At 40.6% G+C, this 21,524-nt stretch overlaps 1 protein-coding gene across 1 annotated transcript in view; it reads left to right on the forward strand.

The window, feature by feature from the left end:
• Positions 1–19,270, forward strand: part of TBCK (TBC1 domain containing kinase) — a 165,434-nt gene extending 146,164 nt beyond the window's left edge. The window contains exons 27-28 of the mRNA XM_074993470.1: positions 958–1,117; positions 17,356–19,270. Coding sequence (XP_074849571.1) covers positions 958–1,117; positions 17,356–17,466 — 271 coding nt within the window. The 3' untranslated portion in view covers positions 17,467–19,270. The remainder of the gene's footprint in view (positions 1–957; positions 1,118–17,355) is intronic.
• Positions 19,271–21,524: the final 2,254 nt, after the last annotated feature.

The following is a 21,524-nucleotide window of genomic DNA, read 5'->3' on the forward strand; positions in this document are numbered from 1 at the left end:
CAGAAATTTACTGTATTGGAGATGGTTTTTTGAGTTCTCTTTTGGGATCCTTGTGCTTCTATCACTGCATTGGTTTGAGTGCATGCTCATAATGAAAACTGATTTAAAGGAATTAGTTAAAAAAAAAAAAAAGGAAGGGGAGATGGAACTTGTGGGGTGATTTTATGAAAAAGTGCATTGTACTCATCTCCACCCCATGTCAAAGACTTACAGACACATGCGTGAATTTTACAAAGAACAATTGCTAACACTTTAATTTGTGGTTTAGTTCATGGCACTTGATTTCTCCAGGGTTAAGTACAGCAGTGAATACAAAGTAGTTACTCCTTGTGGAAGAATTTCATGGCAGTTTAAGAACAGTTAAACCTTTATAAGGCTGAGTGCTGATAAAACAGGCAGAGTAACGTGTCCCTGAGCACAAATCTTTGCTTCCTCCTGTGAAACTAAGTACCCATTGACCACTGCACAGTTCAAAATAATACCATCTGTCCCTTTTTAAACAGCAAATAAATCTTTGTGCTATTATGTTTTTTGTGAGGTGGCAGCTGTTGTTTTCCGTACGGATAAACAGTAAACGAGGTTCTTGGTGTATACTAATCCAGTGAAAACAAATTAGTCTGTGTCACATAAGGCAGGAAAAGGAGAGGGAGCTGCTTGTAAATTATAAACTTCCATCCATCATTGGCATTAGCAATGAAGATAGAGGAAAATACAGAAAATTAATTTACAGTTATGAATTAAAACTGAACCATCCAAATTCTGTGGTAAAATTGCACTTCAGTGGGAATGGTGCATGTGTACAAATCTGAGAGCTGAGTTCATACCTCTTCTGTTTTTTTTGTTTGTATTGTGGTAACACTTAGAGACCCCAGCCCCAGTGAGCTGCATGTGGTACAGCAGGTGTGGGGGTATCCTGATTTCTTTTTGCATGTTTCCCTTTACTGTGCTGTCCATCAGCTTTAATCGAGGCCACATTTCAGGCAGTATCAACATTCCGTTTGGCTCAGCATTCACTGCCGAAGGAGAGCTCATCCAGTGCCCTGCTACTGCTACGCTCCAGAGCTTCAAAGGAAGAGTTGTTGTGATTGTAGGACATGTGGTGAAGAACACGGCTGCCGTAAGTTTATAACATCTACTCTCTCTAATATCCATGGACTGACTGTGTATTTTCAGACATCAATAAATAAATATCTCTGCCTGGTATTTAGCCAATTGAATCCATATACACATTTTGAGAAGTCCTGCATAGTGTGGGGTTTTTGCCTCTTCAGTTCAAAAGAAAGGATTTCCATTTAATTTAAATGTTCAGTATCTAGAAAATGCCACTGTTTGATGGAAAAGGATTGGTTTAAAACAAAAAAGAAAGAGGTAATTGTCTTACAGCTTTAAAAAGTGTCTTTTCAAAATAGCCACTTTCTGAATTTATAGTAGTTAAATGTAGTTTTGTGAAAAGGCTTGGTCATCTTGCCACCTCTGTAAAATGATAAAATGGAACATTCATGGGAGGATGTTCAAAGAGTGAAATGAGACATAAAGAATGGTTTCACGCCTAAACAAATGAAAAATTCTACCCAGACAGGAAGAAAACTGGCACTTACTTGTCGGGTTTTCAGTCTTCTGGATGTCCTTGGGCCAGTGTGCCCCAAGTGCTAAGGAGAGAAGGATACATCCCTTTAAACATCTTCTGTAAGCTGAGAGTGGTGATGTGTCTTTGTTTAAGCATACAGAAGCATACATGCCTCTTTATTTCTGTGGCTGAACATCCATGACTCTACAATGCAATCCAAAGAGGAGTGAAAGCGCATCTCTTAACAGTTTTTCTTCTGAAGAGAAATTAACTTGGAAACTTTCCTCTTTTTTTTTTTTTTTTTTTTTTGTTAAGTAAAGCTCTTTGACTAATTATCTTCTTTCTCTATGCTCCTTTCTGAAAAATAGGATAATGTAGTTCCATCAGAATCTCTTAAATCCCTGTACTCAAAAAGGACATTAGCCAAAGGCCTGATAAGGAAGATTAAAATGTTGTGAACTGTTCATATGGCTAATAACAAAATATATCAGTTTGCGGGGGGTTCTTTGAAGCACTTCAGTGCATCCTTAGTGTGCAGATAGGAAAAATATCTGTTGGTCACTTACAAAACTAATTCAGTGATACATATCTATTCACTTGCATGGCGGGTACAAAAAAGAGGGCTGGCTATATAGCGCATAGTCTCAGATCAGTGAGTATCTGTGGCACATGCAATTATGTGCATTAGAACTGAGTAAGTATGATAAATATTTCAATGTGAAAATATATTTAAATAAAAAAATAGCTCCCTAAACATATGAATACATGAATCCTTCCTCAGAGGACCAACTGCAAAATGCATAAAATGCTAAATGCCAAATACAGATGATTTAATGGAAGTTTTAAACGTTTTGATGGCGAGTTACACAGCAGCTTTCAACAATTACATTGTAAATCATAAAACATCATTATCTATCTTAATAAGAGTTTTACCATTCAATGACTGCCTGGGAAAAGGATGCAGGGAGGAAAAAATACCCTGTTGTTTCAGTGGGTTTCGTTATTGAAGACATCCCACACATTGGTAAATCAGTTCCCAGCAGTTGTCTTGAAGTTTGAAACATTCTATTTGAAACACGAAGGTAACATGGATACTAATTAAAAATAGGTCAAAAAAAGAAACTGAGCAAAGCAGTCTATGGGAGTGAGGTAAAGACTGAGTAAAACAAGGATTTTGCCTCTTTAATAGTGACTCTAGGGCCATATGAAGTTTCCTTTTCCTCCCTTTTTATATGATGTGATGCCACTTTGTATGCTACCAAAAGTCGCCTTGGCCACCTTGCTGCCATATCAGGTTTCAAACACATGTTTTTGTTGTCCACTACCGCCCTAGGCAGTCTTTGGAAATTTTACCCCATGCCTCAGTATACGGATCTGTCAGGGACAACATAGACAAGTTAGTTACAGTCCCCCCAAGAGTGTGAACGGCATTTCACTGGTGGCTAGAAGCTGAGTCGGTCTGCATGGGAGTGCCCTTCAATCCCCCGCAACTCTCCCTCTCCCTCGTCACAGATGCCTTGGACCTGGGCTGGGGAGCACACCTGGGGGACCGACAGACTTAAGCTCTGTGGAGCAAGACCAACGCTTGACTCCACATAACCATGTGGGTGCTCAGAGCAATGCGGCTGGCATGCAAAGTGTTTCTGAGCGAACTGAAGGGGCAGTGTGTAGCAGTCAGCACAGACAGTACTGTGGCAACGTACTATATAAACAAACAAGGGGGTGCACGCCCGTCACCCCTGTGTCTCGTGGCCCTCATACTCTGGGACTTCTGAATCCCACACCAGATTCTCCTGAGGGCATTCTACCTGCCTGGGGCTCACAACTCCCTAGCGGACTGCCTCAGCAGGTCCTTCATGGACCACAAGTGGTCATTACACACCGAACTACGGAGTTCACTTTTCCAGAGGTGGGGACATCCCCCAGTAGACCTGTTTGTCACTCGTCTCATCGTGAAGTGCAGGACCTTCTGCTCTTACCAGAACCGAAGTCCAGGCTCTTGGGAAGACACCTTCAGCATTCATTTGTCAGGTCCGTTGCTGTATGCCTTCCCACCAATACCACTTATCCACCGAGCACTGTTGAAAATTCAATCGGACCAAGCATCAGTTATCTTGGTGGCCCCAGCCTGGGCTCAACAACACTGGTACTCGACCCTCTTGGAGATGTCCATTCGTGCCCTGGAGGTGCTTCCGCTGCACCCCAACCTGCTGACACAGGAGGAGGGGAGACTGCGGCACCCCATTCTCCAAGCACTGCATCTCACAGCATGGAGGCTCCATGGCTGAGACCAGTCGAGCTGGCCTGCTCTGAACCTGTCAGGGAAGTATAGTTGACCAGCAGGAAACCCTCTATGAGGGTAACATATGTAGCCAAATGGAAAAGGTTTACCATATGGGCCACTCAAAAGGGGTTGTCCCCAGGAGAGGCCCCAATACCATGTATCCTAGACTACTTGCTGGCCGTAAGCCAGACAGGGTTGTCACTATCCTCCCTGAAAGTGCACTTGGCACCCATTTCGGCGTTTCACTCCACTAGGGCACAGGCGTCCTCTGCGGCATTCTTGGCCAAGATCCTTATCAAGGACATCTGCAGGGTGGCCACTTGGTCTTCCATTCACATGTTCGCAGCGCATTACACAGTTACGCAGCATGCACAGGAAGACGCTGCGGTGGGCAGGGCTGTCCTGCTCTCATTTCAGGGCTCCAACCCCACCTCCTAGACATTGGCTTGCATTCACCCAAATTGGAATGCACATGAGCAGTCACTCGAAGAAGAAAAGACAGTTACCTGTTCTGTAACTGGTGTTCTTTGAGATGTGTTGCTCATGTCCTTTCCAAAACCCTCCTGCCTTCCCCTCTGTCGGAGTAGCTGGCTAGAAGGAACTGAACAGGGGGTGGGGTGGGTGGTGCATATATGGGCAGCCAAACGGGCACCACTCCAGAGGGCGCCTCACCGACCCTAGGACTACTGGCTAGGGCAAAAGCTTTCCAGCAACGGGGCATGCGCCTGGCGCACTCCCAAATTGGAATGGACATGCACAACACATCTCGAAGAACACCAGTTACAGAACAGGTAACTGTCTTTTTTGGCTTCATTTAAACACTTCCCTAGGCCAGGATTAAGTCATGCTAAGTCCTATATTTCAATAAGCCCTTAATTGAACTCACCCTAAAGTTTGAACAGATATGTTGGCTGATTTATTAAAATCTGAATGAATGTGCTATTAGCAGAGAAATATTAGCAAGGGGAGAAACTGAGGTTGAAGCAGAGTGTAGTTAGTGCATTGCACTAAGTTCTGGCCCCATGGAATATTAATTGCCTGGATGATGGCTGTACTTGTGAGTTTTGCACTGAGCCTTCCTTACTGGGAAGATAATTACCGGTATCTGGGAACAGCAGGAAACCACTGTAGAAAAAAGGATATTGGATGAGAGGTGAACAGTCTGAGTTCATCGAAGTTTTATAATCTGTGAGTAAAACATAGATCAATGGTATAAGTCACAGAAATGTGATAAGGGGATATTTTTGTGGAAAGAAAGGCAACATTTATTTACCCAAATATATAAATGCATTATTTGTGGGTTGTTTTTTTATGAAGCCCCATTTTAGTCTGTGACAGCCAGGGTCACTGAAATTAGAAATGATCGAGTGATTTGTCTAATGTCCAAGAGTGACTTAGTGACTCAGCTTTAATAGTGATATATCGTACTACTGGGGTTGGTGTGTTTGGAGAAAGTCTATCATTTTCCTGACTATCTCAGACTGTTTAATGTGTTTATTTTTAGTTAAATGTGTAATTAGAAAAAATATTTTCAGGCCATCCATTTTTTCCTGATAGTAGTACAAGCACAAAGATTATACTAGTCTATCTCTGTAATCTTCAATCACCAGCCAATCATTTCTGAGCAATGAAGCAATCCCTTTGGTATAGTAATGTTCTTAATCTGTTGATTATAATGATTAGACTCTATTCCTTACTGTGGGAAAGTACTGTTGGACAGAATGCTGGGAATAGTGTAGGATCTCACTACGAAGAGATAGCTGGTGAGCCATAGAGTGGGCCTTCATGAATCATCAATCCTGGGTTTTTATAGTATTATTGTGAATCGTCAGTGTTTGAACTTTAGATTGTTACACTGATTAGTTTGGTCTGGTTAAGTCATTGCTTTATTATTAATCTGTGATGTAAATCATTTTTGAAGTTCCTCTTGCAAGTTGTACCATAATACTGTAATGATTCTCACCAGTCAAGAGTAGCTATGAGATAAGAGCTATGAATTTTCTCAAGAGCAAAGACGAGCAGTTTGGGTTTTGTGTGAGGTCTTATTGACTCTTTTTACAAAGCACAAGGAAAGGTTTAAGTTCAACCTCTCTTTAGTGTGACACATTCTTGGCCCAAGAAAATGTCATTTACCTTATGAAAGTGACACATTGTCTGAATCTGCATGGTGGCGCTTTCACATGGGCACTTTCCCTTTTGCTTTAAAAAAAGTCATGTGGAGAGGAAATGGGTGGCAATTAAAAGCAAACTGTTTTATGATATTGAGAAACAATTACCAATGTATTTTTGCTGGCATGTTGTTTATATAACTGAATACTGACAGTGACATACTATCGTTTAAAATCAGCAAAGTTTAAAACATAAGCCTCTCTCCAGCTGTTACGTTTACTTTTTAAGGTGCTTATTTTTAAATCATTTTATACAATGGATGTTCTAGTAAGCAGATAAAGCAGTCACCATACAATTGCCAAAGTTGTTAACGTAAGTTCTCCTTCCAGATTATCTGTGCACAGCACTCAAGATTTTTCACTGTTTTTAAAGTATTGAATTTTGTACTGAGAAGTTTGATCATTTTGATTATATGGAGGCCACAGTTTTCAAAGGAACTTAATGGCATTAGGTGCCCAAACTCTATTGAATTGCAATGGGATTGTGATGCCTACTCCCTAGTGATCTCTTGAAAACTCCAGCTTAAGAGGCTAGTCTCTGCAGGGTAAAGGTTGGTGCTACTTTCCTGTTTATAAACCCACACCCTGCTCACTTAATTAAAAAACAAACAGAGATCCCTGAACTTTCAGGTGGATGAAATATTAACCAAGGGTCATTTAAAAAAACACACATACCTGAGGACCAGATTTACAAGTGTATTTACATGCCTTCATACGCAGGTAGATATCTAGCTGTGTTTACAGAAGTGCCTAAGCATCATAGGGCTGGAAGTGTGAATTCCAGCCTGAAGAGACATATCTGGGCTAGCTCTGATCCTATTAGCATGTGTGGCAGACTGCTGCCTGTCGGCTGCAGGAGCCTGCTAGAAGGTAGCTTTGCTGGGTGGTGAGCTAGTGCCTTACTGTTCCTGGCGTGAGCCAAATTAGGGCAGGCAGCTGGGACTGATTAGGAGTCAGCCACAGCTGAGTCTAATCGGCAGTCATGGCCAGCTGGGGCCCTGCACTCCCTATAAAAGGCTCCCCTCCTGGTAGCAGGGGGGAAGGTTTTGGAAGGTGCACCAGGAAACAGGAGCAGAGCAGAACATAGTGTAAACGTACCATAGGGAATTGGTGGGAGAAGTGGCCCAGGGTGAGGTTGCTACATTGAGGCAGGGGTGTAGGCCCTGCCAGCTGTGTCTTGTCCTCCTAGGGACCCTCGGCCGGAGTCCAGGGTAGAAGGCGGGTTCTGGACACCCCCAACCCTTCCCCAGAGGGTTACTCCACCGGAGCAGGCATGGGCCTGCAAGGGGACTGGCTTTATCCTCCCCATTCGGGACTTGCCTGTGATGAGGATGGCTCGCTAAGCGGAGATACCTGCCTCTGGAAAGGCCTGGGCAGATAAGGGGCTCTCCGTGAGTCTCTGAGGCACAACAGAGAACCGCCTGGAAGCGCAGGTACCAACAGGGGCTGACAAGGGAGATTGTCACACATGCTAAAAGCAGAACGTAGCCAGGCACTGAGAGTGACGGGGAAGGGACTACCTGCCATGAGGCTATATCTGTCCAAGGCATGACAGTCATGTTGGCTGGCCCCTCATGCTGTTTGCACCATCTCTGCTTTTAGTTCTCTCTTTGAGCTGAAGGTTTAAATTCCCTAAATACCCTTGCTAATCTGGACCTGGGGAAAATCAGGCCAAGGCATTTTGTAGGGGTCAGTCAAAGAAGAATGTGTTTCCTTTGAGAGATTCTTTTTTAATTTAAGTTGCATGATTTTCTCTTTTTGCCTTGTGAAAGGAACTCGTGCTCTCTTATGGCTGGATTCAGAGCCCACAGAAGTCAACAGGAATCCTTCACTGTCTTTAGTGGGTTTTGGATCAGGCCCTCATTTCAAAGGTCTTGGGAGAGTCATTCCGTGAACAGCTGTTTCCACATACATAATAAAATGTGCAGTTTCTGAGTGCTAATATGATAAAGCCCATATGATTCCCAGTGGATATTATACAAAGTCAGCAAAAAGAGATCCTTGCTTTTATCATCACCACTCTACGCTTTCAAATGCCTCAGGATCACAGGGCTGCAAGCCATGAGATCATCCTGAGATATAATCTCAGCCCTACACCTGGTCTTAATTACTTTGCACTTAGTGTTCAGTACTACACAAACGTTATTTAGTTAGGCCTTACCTTGCCCCCTAGCAAGTAGGTTAAAAACATAACATTAAAAAAGGAACAGACTCAGGAGAAGTTTCCCACTGTTCATTTGCCATCTTATAAATCAAAAGCAGTCCAGCTTGTGTTATCCTTGATAAGGCTAATGCCTCTGACAATTATCAGAAAGTTTGATAGGGTTATTTGAGGAGTCTGAGCTGTCTTTTTCATTACACTGGGATGTTTCTGGTTTCAGGAGGTAGAGTCAGGGAACCCTCAGCTTTACCTCTCCAGAAGTTTCTGTGAATTTTGGGGGAAACATTGACATACCTTGGTGCTTGACCTCCCACAAGTTCTCTGTGGAGGCATGAAAGATTGATAGGGCCAAGCCTGTAATTTGATCTTGAGATGCCATGCATCTTCAAACATGTCAACCTTGTAAGTTGTGTTTTGAAACTGAGAAGATCCACATGGGCCTTATAGTAACCATGTGGTACAGTAAAAGGAGACTTGAGTGACTGCGTGGTCTTTGGGCAGAACCTTTTGGCCCTAGATGGACTTCTGTCACTAAGCAATTCTTAAACATGTTTAAGCAAATAAAGCAATTTTTAAGCCAGAAAAAAGTTGAAGTTAAACCAAGCCTTTTGTGCTGTAGATTAGAATGGAAATGCTTCAAAAGAACATTATCCCTTTTAAACTAAATTTCTTGGAAATCCTGGAAGACTAAGGGCATTAAAAAACAAAATTTAAAAAAACACTTCACTATAAATTGAAACAGTTTTAGTTGAATCCTAAACTTTTATTTTTCCCCATTATTGTTTCACAGACCACACAGTCATATTGGTATGGAGCTTTAGATTTCATGAAAGTGCTTTGGTTGGTGCAAATTAGCTGTGTTATAACAACAGTCTCAGGAATTTGATTATGTTACTCCTTTGGCTGTTCTCAGGGATGTTTGTGTTTGCTTTCTGCATTTTTACATTCCTTTACAGAAGATAATGCTCCAAGCATTGAATCTTCTTTCATGTATATTGTCACTCATATAACCTTATCCATTTTCTGATAATAATTGTCCATCTCTATAGATGAATGGCATCGTTTCAAACTTTTGTGTGTAGCACCTTTCAGCTATCACGTTGTAGATGAAGTTATGAAATGGGAAGTGAACCATCTTCAGTATGGAAAGAATTCCTTCTTGATCTTGTTAGAACAATGAATGCATTTTTAACATACTTCTTTACAGCTAAAATTATACCTTAACTCCTTCCCTTTCTTCCTTTTCAGTGTATGGGGATACTTGAATAGTTATCAAGAAACAGTACCTAGCAAGTTGTTCATTTTAATGTCTGTCACCTTAGTATCAGAATGCAATGTCATTTATCTGGAGCGTCTTGAAAGCAGTAGGCCAAAGTGCACCAAAGAACTTAATGAGCATCAGCAAGATCCATATGCCCCATTTGCTTGTGTGTGCCCTGTCTTGAACTCATGTAAGTGTCCAGATAGACAAACCCCTAGTGTTTAGAAGTCATTGAACTAAAAATACCTTCTCTGAAGCTGTGGGATTCCATGTCTGCCTAGTGCAACAGAGAAAGCTTGTTCATGCATGTTAGTGAATAATTTCTTTAATTCACGTGTATGCCCCTTCACTAGATTCAAAGTCAACCTACTGTTTGCATTTTGCATTTGAGTAATCTTGCAGCAATATACAGGTAGCACACAGTTTTTTATGTAACTATCTCTTTGCCTTTTTATTCTTCAAATGTGTAGTTTTGCAGCCTTGCATTCTTTCACTTAGTATTCTCGTACGGTATGCTGTTCCTTCATCCTTCCCAACGCACCCTTTAATTTTCCCTTGCCACAGGAATTTCTGTCAAAGCAAGAAATTTAAACATCACTACCCTCATAGCTAGTCTGCAGAGAGTTATAATCCATTATGGCTCTAACTGCATTCTGTCAGAGGAGTCTCTGATGTATACATTGAGACCATGATGTGTCTTGTGTGAGACAACGGATACTCTTGAAAGCTGTGTGGCTTTAGTGCTTGGAGTAGTCCTCTATAAACACAGTTTGATAAATGATCCATAGGGGAATCTAAGGTTCCCAGTTAAACTGTAGAGATTATTTATGGCTCTTGATACATGATGGTACTTAAACGATGGAAAGAAGAGTCAAACCTGCCGTGTATGTTTGTATTAGAGAGCTAGTGAAATATGACATTTCACACTGTGTTAAAATGAATTTGCTGCAACCATGCCTGGGCCTCTTTTTGAGCATTTGAGTAAAGGAGTTTTACTCACAAGAATGCATAAATATTAAATGTTTTTAGGCTCCGTAATTCATTGTGAAAGGGGATCATATTTTATGTGGCATTAATTGATGCTGAACCCAAAAAAGGACAGGGTTCCTAAACCCCTTATCAGAGATCTGATGAAAATTAGCCATGCTTTAACAATCCATTCAAAGACTTCCATAGATCTTCCACACGCTCATGTCCTGTGATGTGTCATGAGGAAATTAAATTGAATTCTGTATGCACCTATATGTCCAAACAAAGAATAAAACAATGGTATTCAACTTTTGTTGTTCAATGAACAAACATCTAAAATTTTTGATATTAAGTAGTGAATTCTTGCAAATTTCTATCTGTCTATAATATGTCAAAAATGTAAATCTGAGTACTGGTACATTTGAGGGAACCATGATCTGTCTGAGATCATGGAGATTTACGAGGAAGGAAGAGACTGAAGAATTTTACAATGATCGTTGGAATGGACGTTTGCATAATACTTGCACAATTTATTTATATTCCCAGAATCCTTTTTAAAAATACCAAGTTTTGTAGGTTATTCCAAACTAAGCATCCCCGACACTGATTGACGTCTATTCACAGCACACGATGAATGAAGTCACCTTTATTTAGTTGCAAAATATGTGGCTTAGGTGCCTAATATTCCTGAGGCCCCTAATTTGATAATTTGTGTTAGTACTTGGCAAAAAGAAAATGACTCCATACACATTAATATGATAGAATGAAGCGAAGGTGTGCAGTCATATGGGAGACTGATTTGTAGTGTTCTGAAATTAGAGTTACTTCTGCTGACACCATAGAAGAAATCCACGAAAATGGTTCAGAAGATCACAGTATTTTATAGTATCTACATTTCAGGAATTTTATTCTTTTGAAAATGTTGATTCTTAAAGTCTGTTTCTGAGATAATTTTCTCTCTGCATTTCATTACTATTGTTTTATTTGAAATAATCTTTTCTCCCCTTTCCACTGAGACTACACATGCCAGCACTAACCCTTTTACATTTTTTGATAACGTAAGTTGCATAGTGTTCCTTGGCAGGATCAGATTCCTGGGAGCATTGGAGCATTTTTCTGCTCAATTTCATCTCCGATCTTTTGATTACTATGAGATGCACACGCTCCTGTTCTCTCACTGGCTGACTTGCATAGTGCAAGAAACAAGAACTGATGCATTCAAGAAGAGAAATATAAAAACTTCATTAGGAGACTGAAGAAAGTTTTGATAATGCCAACAAAGCACTTCTAAGTGTAGTCTAATGCCAACTCCTACAGCTGTTTTCCCTTTCAGGACACAACATAAAATAAAAGAACATGAAATTGGCAGTGTCCCTTTTTCCACCCCTCTCCAAATAAACAAGTTAGGTAGCTGTTATGGCCAGACCCTGGCCTGCTCCAGTTTTGGAGCATGGAACCATTTGATGCTGTGCATCATGATTTTTTCCCAGGGCTGCCAGGTAGTGCCCTCATTGCAATGTCTGTAATGACCTCCAACTGGCATCCATAATGTGGAGTGATGGAGGGAGGACATCAAGAGAAGACTGTATTTTGCTGGTGTCCCAGAAGGAAGGGATGGGTTCTGTGATTATTGGAGGTTAAATTATATGGGTTGGACAATGCCTAAAGCAAGCTACTGGATGACCACTCTAAAATGGCATAGCTTAGCAAACCAAAACCTTCCCTTTATGCTCATCAGGAGAGGAAATACACGTGCATGGTAATTCAAAATGGGGAGTGCATTTTACTGTAAATACTACTTAAGGATTCAGGATCAGGGTCCCAGCTCTCCTCAGTGGCAGTTCAGCGTCACTACAGTCCTAGCTGCAATAACCTCCACAGATGAAATATGGAAAAATGAGCACGGGGGGAACCACGGAGAGCAATATGATGTGGAAATGTCACTCCACTCTAAAAGAGTCCGCACTCTGAAAGAGTCTGCATCTAGCTGTGGCAGAAAAGTACAAAGCTCCTGTATCAACTTTTTTGGGTGCTTGCTCATGGGCTCATCTCATGCACTGGTACTAGAAGTTTTACCCTTAGCCGTTTCCGTAGGGGACCGGCTCTGGCACCCTCTGGAGTGGTGTGCACACACCCTGCAGTATATAGGGTGTCACAGGCTCTTCCTTCCCTTAGTTCCTTCTTGCCAACAGTGACCGTTCTTGGAACTGTTCAACTACAGCTAACACCGAGACTTCTGCATCAACCATACAATCCATCTGGAAGTGCTTCGCCTCCTGCATGGACATGCTGGCAGATTCGTTGAGCAGCAACTTTACATCTCACCATGAATGGGCACTCAAACCAGAGGTGGTTTCCGCCGCCTTCTGGAGCTGGAGAACTCTCCATGTAGATTTGTTCATCATCAAGCTAATCAGGAAGTGTTGTAAGTTCTGTTCCAGGTGGGGTCTAGGAAAGGTTCCCTCTCTGACACTTTCCTCTTGCTCTGGACAGGGGGCCTGCTGTATGCATTTCTGCCATTCCCTGTCAGCAGGTTCCTGCTCGTTGTCAAACAATACAAGATTGAGGTCATCCTGATTGTTGCAGTCAAAAGTTATCTCAGGTTCGACACTGGGTTCTCTGAGTACAAAACATGCTGACGTATCTATTGACCACAGGCAGTTTTTCTCTGACTGGCTTTAGCAATAAACCATTAACTAAAAACAAAAGCATGATAGGAAAGTGGCATCTCGCATCTCTTCGTCAAGCTTGGGACCCTGGTAACCTGCGGATGAGTGGGAGTTCTCTAGTCTTCCAAGGTACCAGTGCCATGGCCCATCAGTAAGGTCCAAATTGCATTGGTTTCTATGTTGTCCTATGCCTCATCACCCCTAAGCTTTCATGTACAAAGTTCTTCTGCAACTGACCACTACATTGATTGACTCTGCTTGGCTGCACTAGTTTGGCTTGCTGCTGAGCTTGGCACTGTTCCTCCTGAGACCCTTGCTGAATTGTCTGGACCTGCTGTCTCAGGATGTCAGATGGCTGTTATGCCCCAGGCTCCCCTCACTCCACCTCCCAGCATGGATGGTGCATGGCTAAATCTGGAGGAGCAATCCTGTTTGGATGGGACAAGTCCTTCTCAGCAGTTGGAAGCCCTGGATCAGACACATGCACATAGTGAAGTGGACCAGATTTTCCCTGTTGGGCAGCTGAGTGGGGCATTTTCTTTCCTCCTCACATGCTTCTTTGCAGGCCATTTTTGATCACCTGCTTTGTCTGAAAAATCAAGGCAATTTTAACCTTCCTTCTGCTGATCCAAGGCCAAGCTGTATTCTCCCAGGACATGAAAGCTTGGTTTCTAGAGGGCCTTGAGAGATTTTTCACTCAAGTCCTTTCCTTCTATTTCACAGTGGTAATGCAACCTGGTGCTCTCCAGGGCAACGTTGCCGTTGCCTCCAATCATTAGGGTGCACTTGACAAGAACACAAGCCACTTCGGTGGACATCTGTAAGGCTGCAGTGTGGTCATCTGATGATGCTGGGTTCAGCAGAGCTATATTGTGTTTTGCATGACAACGTATACTCCTGTTTGGAGTCATCTAAGTTGAATGGATGTGAGCAAGCACTTCAAGAAGAGAAGACAGTTACTTGTTTCTGTAACTGGTGTTTTTCAGGATGTGTGTTGCTCATGTCCATTGAACATCCCATCCTCTTTTTCCTCCACCAGTGTTTCTGATAAGAAGGGATGGCATGTGGGGGGAGGTGTTGGTCCCAAACTTAAAACATTCACGTACCCCTTTCGGGACTTCAGCCTCATTGGCATACCCCCTCTCCCAGTGCAATCCCAGTGCTTATCTCCTGATTTTAGTAACTTACTTTCTTCTGCGTACCCCTTGAAATCCTTTTGCGTACCACTGGTGGAATGCACACCACACTTGGGAAAACACTGAACTAAGGTACAGGTACACCACTACAGGGAGCACTAGAGCTGTTCCCCTCTGGATACTGCTGAGTGAAAAAGCTTCCAGCACTGGTGCTCGTGGCAAGCACTTGCACCTAAGTTGAAAGGACATGAGCAACACATCTCAAAGAAAGCCAATTATGGAAACAGGTAACTTTATTTTCTACACTGGAAAAAACTGTCCTCTGTTGGTTGATTTATAGGAAGCTTGATTACATGCAGGTAGGAGGCTAATGTACACCTTACTCCTGTGTGACTGCACTAAAATTTGGGCTTTGACCAGGATGTCATTTGTTTCGTCATCCCTTCCTAGCAGCTGACATTATATACATCAGTGTGAGGCAGCTGACATAATTAACTGCTTCAGTCAGTGATCATGTTGGTAGTGTCCTTGGTGTTTGTCCCTGGCAATCTTTGGTAAGTTCTATCAGTGGATTTCTTGGAGTTTCCTGAAGAGTGATCTCGTCAGTTCTCCCAAACACTGACTCCTTCAGCTTCTTTCTCTCTTCCCCTGGAACATGTAATTTTTCATTAGAATCAGTGCTGCCTTCTCAAATTCCAGTCAGCTCTTTACCTGCAAGAGTTCTTATTCCGTCACTTTGTCCCCGTGTCACTCTTACTTTTTTTGTCCTGCCTGACTCCTATTCAGAAGTTTTTTTTCTCCTTTCTGTACAATGTCACTCTCCTCCCCAGATCATCCAGCTACGAAAGACTCTCTTCTGTTTCTGTGACATTCTTCCCTCTCCATCTGCTGTTTTCCTGTTGTCACAGACTTCTCCAGTCTGGTTGCTGTGGGGCTCCCTCAGCACACCAACAGGATAAGTAGGACATTTATCAAATATGCAGTGAAAACTCATTTGTAGGTTTTACCTGATTCCTGGGACATAACAAACGTACTGTGTAGTACAAGATTTATGATGTATAAGCCTTATATGAGAAGCAATTATGTCTGGTTCAGATTCACTATTTAGATAAAATGAACTGGCAATCATATTAATAACAGTGTTTGCTAAATCCTTATTTATAGTTTGTTGGCATCTTTTAATTGATGTGAGATGGTGGGAATTGCAGCCTATGATGTAGATGGTTTGCAACATCTCATGGGAGAGAGTAGGCCAATCCAATATTTACATAGTCTTCGGTAGTTACTGCAAATGTATGCCTCTTGGTTGGGAGCCGCTTTTTTCCTGCGTGCTCTTTTCTCTTCAAGTTGTAGGAGCTAGTTTCTGTCATGGACTTTGATACCTTTATGGAGATGAGGACACCATTTGTTATGATCGCTTGCTGAGATTTCCCATTAGTCATACATAAATGCTGTATGTAGCTCTTAAGGAACTACTCATGAGAGTAAAAAGTGATAGATATATGATGTAAGTATGACATGAAATATAGATGCAGGATGAGATAAGTGTCAGTAAGAGCATATGGTAATTTTTCTATCATACTAGTGATGAACAGAGCACAGTACTGCTTTTTTTTAAATAAACCCATGCGTATGTCATCCATACATGAATGTGTGTGTGTGTGTGTATTAGTGACTGTAAATATAGTGGAGTCTGAATAGAGCTCAGTAATAGTTCAGTGCATATCATAAGAAGCTCTGGTTCAGAGTGCTTTACATGGGTACATGGTACATGATAGACCACTTGGCAATTATGTGTCCCATCTTGCTTAATCACTTGGCAAAGGAGGGCTTGGTTGGTTTTTTGGTTTTTTTTTTGTTTTGTTTGTTTTTCATTTTTGCTTTGTTTTGTGTTTGATCCTTTTAATCTTCCATAGACTGCCAAATGGCAATGAAAGAAAAAGATACATCAGCAGCACTTGCCATTAGTCTTCCATGGAGTAGTACCTCCAAGGAGATATAACTCTGAAAATTCCATCAGTATGATTAGCTGTGACTCCCTTACTGTCTAAATAAACCTTCATTGCTCACAGACCATGTGCTGAATTCTTACTCCCAATCCAAGTCTAACCTGAATCACTGGGAAAGGAATGTAATAACATTGTTTGATGTACAGATGTATGGAAATGAGTTATGGGGATGTTCAGAATGCTTTACAATAAGGGTGTCTTAAAACACACATTGCGAGGTGAAAATTCCAGATGGGGAAGAAGTTTAATAGTTTACTACAATCAGTTGTTTTTGTTTATGGCCCTTAAAAGAAATACCTCTGTCTTTTTGTCTTGGGAATGAGCAGGCAATACTGAAGTGCATCATCTTAATAGCTGTTATATGATAGCTATTATAGTATCATGGCCATTTAAATGGAGGATTAAACAAAAAAAATTAATCTTCTAGCTAGTTTAGTGTTCCAAATTCAGTTTACATGGTGGCACTTCAGTGGATGTTGCCCTGTTGAAACTGGTAGTTTAGTTGGCTGCACAGAAGCATTTCTTAGTATGTCATATTCCCTGTGAGTTGTACAAATAGATACTAGATTATAAAAAAAAAATCAGGAAGAAACTGACTTCTTAAGTTGGGGGGGTGGGAAATGGCTATGTGTTTTCCAGACAATGTTTGGGAAATTGAATGTCAGGGTGAAGCACTGGTCATAATGGATGGATATGGTAAACTTTATCTACTCTTTCCAAGACTAGCATCTGATGAAGTGAGTCTGTGCTCACGACAGCTCATGCTCAAAACTTTTCTGTTAGTCTATAGGGTGCCACAGGACCCTTTGTTGCTGTTTATCTACTCTGACACACCACTAGAGATGTTCCTGTATGTCAAATGTTAAAGAATCTTGTGTGTCTGTAAAGAGAATTCAGAGCTACCAATTTGATACTTTTCATGACTACCAAATTCAATACAGTGCACACAAACAATCAAATATGGGCTGTTACGCCAGAGTAGTAGATAGAAAAGCAGTCTGTTCTGGGTTTCACAGGTGAATGTACACGATATATAGAGTTATTATTAAGGTCATCTTGTTTCACTCAACTTTTTTAGTTCAGCGAAAGGAGTACAATGCACAGCATACTAACAGTGTGTATCTCTTTCAGTTTGCAGCTCATCTAGTGAAAATTAAGTATCCAAAAGTCTGCATTTTGGATGGAGGCATAAACAAGATCAAGCCGACTGGTCTGCTGACAGTTCCTTCTCCACAGATATGAGCAACTATAAATTTTGAGACAGTTTAAAGTTAAAGGGTTCTGTCAACAGTTCATGAGCATCATAAACCCTAAGGGCATTATGGCATCTGTGATATAAAGAAATCCAATTGATCAGTGTCTTTCCTTGTGGATCTGGAGTAAAGGAGCTTTGATTTTTATCATTTTGATATGGAACTTCATTTGGACTGGATGAAAAACGTGAAGCTTTAAATCTTGGAACGGACTTCGTTCAGCAGCAATGAAATCTGCATCCAAATGAGCATTGTCAGGTTCCAGTATAAATGCAGTGTAGCTAAGGTAAATATTTAGGGTCTATGCATATATATTTCAGCAAAACAAGAAAAACCATTGATAGATCGAAATTGCATTAAATTATTTTTGCGAAATATTTTACAGTGTGACCATTAAGGCTGGAATTGTATCTCACACCTCATTACAAGTAAGATTTTTTTCTTTCACATCTTTAAAGAATAAATGCTTCATTTAGTGATCCACTTTTGTTCTGAGCAAATTTTTTTTTGATCTGGATACGAAATGAAAATAAATAAATCCCAAATTAGAAATCAGTGTTTAGAGTGCTGCTGAATCTATCCTTATATATGTAAACCTTATTTTAAAGAATTGTTCATTCAGCTTTCATTTACTCTTCATTATTACAGTACTTGTTTCAGTGTAGTCTCATCCTGTACAAGTCTTGAATGACATTCCTGAAACATGAAAATTTTTTAAATATGCTGAAAAATGTTCTTCTAGCTGTACTTGAGTAAGTGACAAAAGATTAATTATGCAAAAATGATAATGTTGGTCCATATTTGAGACACTTATAAAGAAAAAAGCAGTCCTGTTTGTTTCATAATGCAAGACTCTCCATCCATTCATAGAAATGTGCATTCTAATTGAAGGTGGAAAATGTGCATTGGGTGATCTACTTTATTCCCTCTGTCAAAGGACCACTTCTTGGGTCAGAACTTTAAACTGAAACACTGAGACAGCAATTGTATCTCTAAAATAAAATACACTAGTGCTGCAGGTGAAAGTAAATACCGTGAGTTGGATGAAATGGTTTTGGGTAGAGAGGGTGTGGAAATGATTTTCTTGCAATCAGATGCTGTGAAGGTTGGAAAAAGAGATATGAGCAGGAAATAGGATCTATCTACTGCCAAGGTGACTTGTTTTTATTTTTTGTTTGTTTGGCTAAAGGCGTTATTTGTTTGAAACTCACCTTTTTGGGGATGGTGAAAAACATTTGAAATCTATGCCTGACCATTCTAGTTTACTCCTACGTTTGATATGATTCCAAAAATTCATTTTTCTAAGTATTTTTTAAATATCCTCTAAAATATACTGTAATCTGTAACTTCTTGTACATCACTGAGAAAAGTACAAGATTTCTAATCCTAAAAGATGTGATGCAAACTGTAGGCTCTCTAACTCAATGGCATTAAAATAAATGTATTGTGCTCTGATGCCCTGAGAACAAGAGCTCTGGCCAGAGAGGCAAATGGTGAAACTTCCTTGTGCATTCTGCAAAGTATTGTCTGATTTTAAAATGTGATTGTAGGTATTAAAGTGGCTTGTAAAATAAAAAAAAAAAAGCCATAAATACTATTAGGTGAGCAGATTTGAGTTGACATTATGTTACCTTTTTTGGATTGGTCTATGAAATATAAAGGTTTCCAGTAAAAGCTCAGTGTTCGTATACAAGGAGTTACTCTGGAAAAAGTGACGGAAACTAGTCCTTGCCCTAGTTTGGGAATTCATACGATGATTTGGTTTTAACTGTGCAAATAAAGCATTGAAGGAGCTAAGTGTATTTACATTTTTCTTTCCTTATGTCATAAGAGATTAATTTCCAATATTAAGCAATTGGAAATGGAGCTAAACACAGACCATGTGCTCTTTTGCAAATCACTGCCAAGATTGTCTCATAACTTTTTTCACTGAAACAGTGAAGATCAGTGTCCCAGAGGGAGTTTTTCCACAAGAGTACAGGAAACTCTTTCATATCTGGCAGCCCCGAGATGGGGAGGTTGCCAGATATTCAGATATTCCAGGTAATAGAGAGTATACCTAGCAACGAAAGAAAAACAAGATTAGATATTAAGAAACAAATAAAAATGTATGCAGGGTACTTTTATTTACCAGCAACAGTAGTATTGTACACTGTAAATTTATACTGTTTGCTGTATTTATTTGTGTTTGCTTTCACTATACTGTACTTATGGAAAAGGTAGCTAAAATTTACTTTTGATTAAAGTGCTGGTTATTTGAGAGTCCTGGGTAATGGAATGCCAGATATGAAAGAGTGTACTGTACTTGGATCCAGACTGTTCAATGAGCAGAAGGTTTTGTTCTTTAGTTTGAGTCAGAGACTCTGGTGGCACACCATTAGCAATTTTTGATATCGCTACGTGACTGTGATCTTCGTAGCCCTATGTACTGCATTATTCTTCATACTGGAAATGTATCTCCAGAAAAAAGACACCTTTTGTCTGAAGAGAGTTCTAAATTATGGCACTGACTATACAGTGATTGTTTTGTGTCTGTGATAAGGTGGTTGGACATTGTCTGTACACAAGTGAACAAGGAGTTGACCTCAGATCAGTGTATCCCTCCATTTATACAGGTGCTCAGAAGGAGGATTCTAAAGGTGGTTTACAGAGTGGAGAGACTGTCTTTTGGAAGGCAGGGCTCCAGAACAAAACTAGTATCATCTAAGACTCATCTGACCTGTAAACTAGGATGTTTTCTGTTTCTTTTTTGAGGTACTTTAACATAAATTTTAGAACAAGAACCATTGTGTTTTGAGGAAAATAGCTCACAGCCCCTGTATGTTATTCTATTGACTTGTTCAGCTAGTTTACAAGACATGTAATTGATATCTGAAATGTTGAACATGCATTTTCAGTTTTCTAAAAGTTAGATCAGATTAAATTAATAATACAACCTTTGCAGGGAAAATTTTTGAAAGGGGGCTCAGTTAAAACCTGGGGGGAGGGGGAGGTGTTGGATGATAGTTTGCATCAAGTTCTTACTTGTGGTAAATCTTTACATGACAGGAGTCATACACCCACACACGAAGAAAAGAAACGCACAAGACCAGGAAGTATACAGAGTGTATATCTCATAGAACTGGAAGGAACCTTGAGAGGTCATAGAGTCCAATCTCTTGCACTCACAGCAGGACTTGTCAGCATCCCTGACAGACTGTTTTTTAAAAATTCTATGTGCCCCAGATTGCTAAACAGCCCCCTCAAGGATTGAGTGCACAACTTTGGGTTTAGCAGACCATTGCTCAAACCACTCAGCCATTAAGCAACATTGACTTACACTCAAGCAATTAGAAATTTGTTATGCCATGTACCTTACGACATGTATAACTTAAGCTGGACTGGATTCCCAGCTGCTAATGCATAGCACTGCTTATTACTTTCAATTATTGACATTTTAAAAGGCTGAATAGAGGGAATGAGGTTATAGAAAACTTTGGAGATTTTAAAGAAAGGAATTGCAAATCAATTCTAGACTCCGCTTTTATTGCTGTGTCTCCAGTGGGTATATGTTATAGTTAAAAGATACTACCACACAAAATGAGAACTCCGCATGAAACTCTCTGGGATTCTGTTGTTATTCCAGTTACAACATTCAATGACAAAATTTGATTTTTGTCTTTTCATCTTATGAGTGTGAGATTTGTGCGATTGTTTGGTAATTTGTTTTTGTGTTGTCTGGTTTAAAGGAGAAAGATAGATGTATTTTCATCATTGAGATTCTCACACTACATCTATTCCCTGGGTTTTGGCACTGCTGGGAAGTCTCACTGTTGCCATGGAAGTATGCCAGGATGTCCAACAAAAGCAGTGGAGAGAAGAAGTCAGCTGTGCCCTTCTTCTAGAAGTCCCATTCCCAGTTGGCCTTTTCAGGCTATAATGTAATTGCTGTTCTGCTGAGTTCATCATCTTCAGTCCCAATACTCAGCCTGGCTGATATCCACCGTTTTATGCCTTTATACTTGGCAGGGGCCTTCTTTCCTTGCTATAGCTTTTGGTCCTTCCTCT

The sequence above is a fragment of the Carettochelys insculpta genome, chromosome 4, assembly GCF_033958435.1.
Source record: "Carettochelys insculpta isolate YL-2023 chromosome 4, ASM3395843v1, whole genome shotgun sequence".
Taxonomy (NCBI): domain Eukaryota; kingdom Metazoa; phylum Chordata; order Testudines; family Carettochelyidae; genus Carettochelys; species Carettochelys insculpta.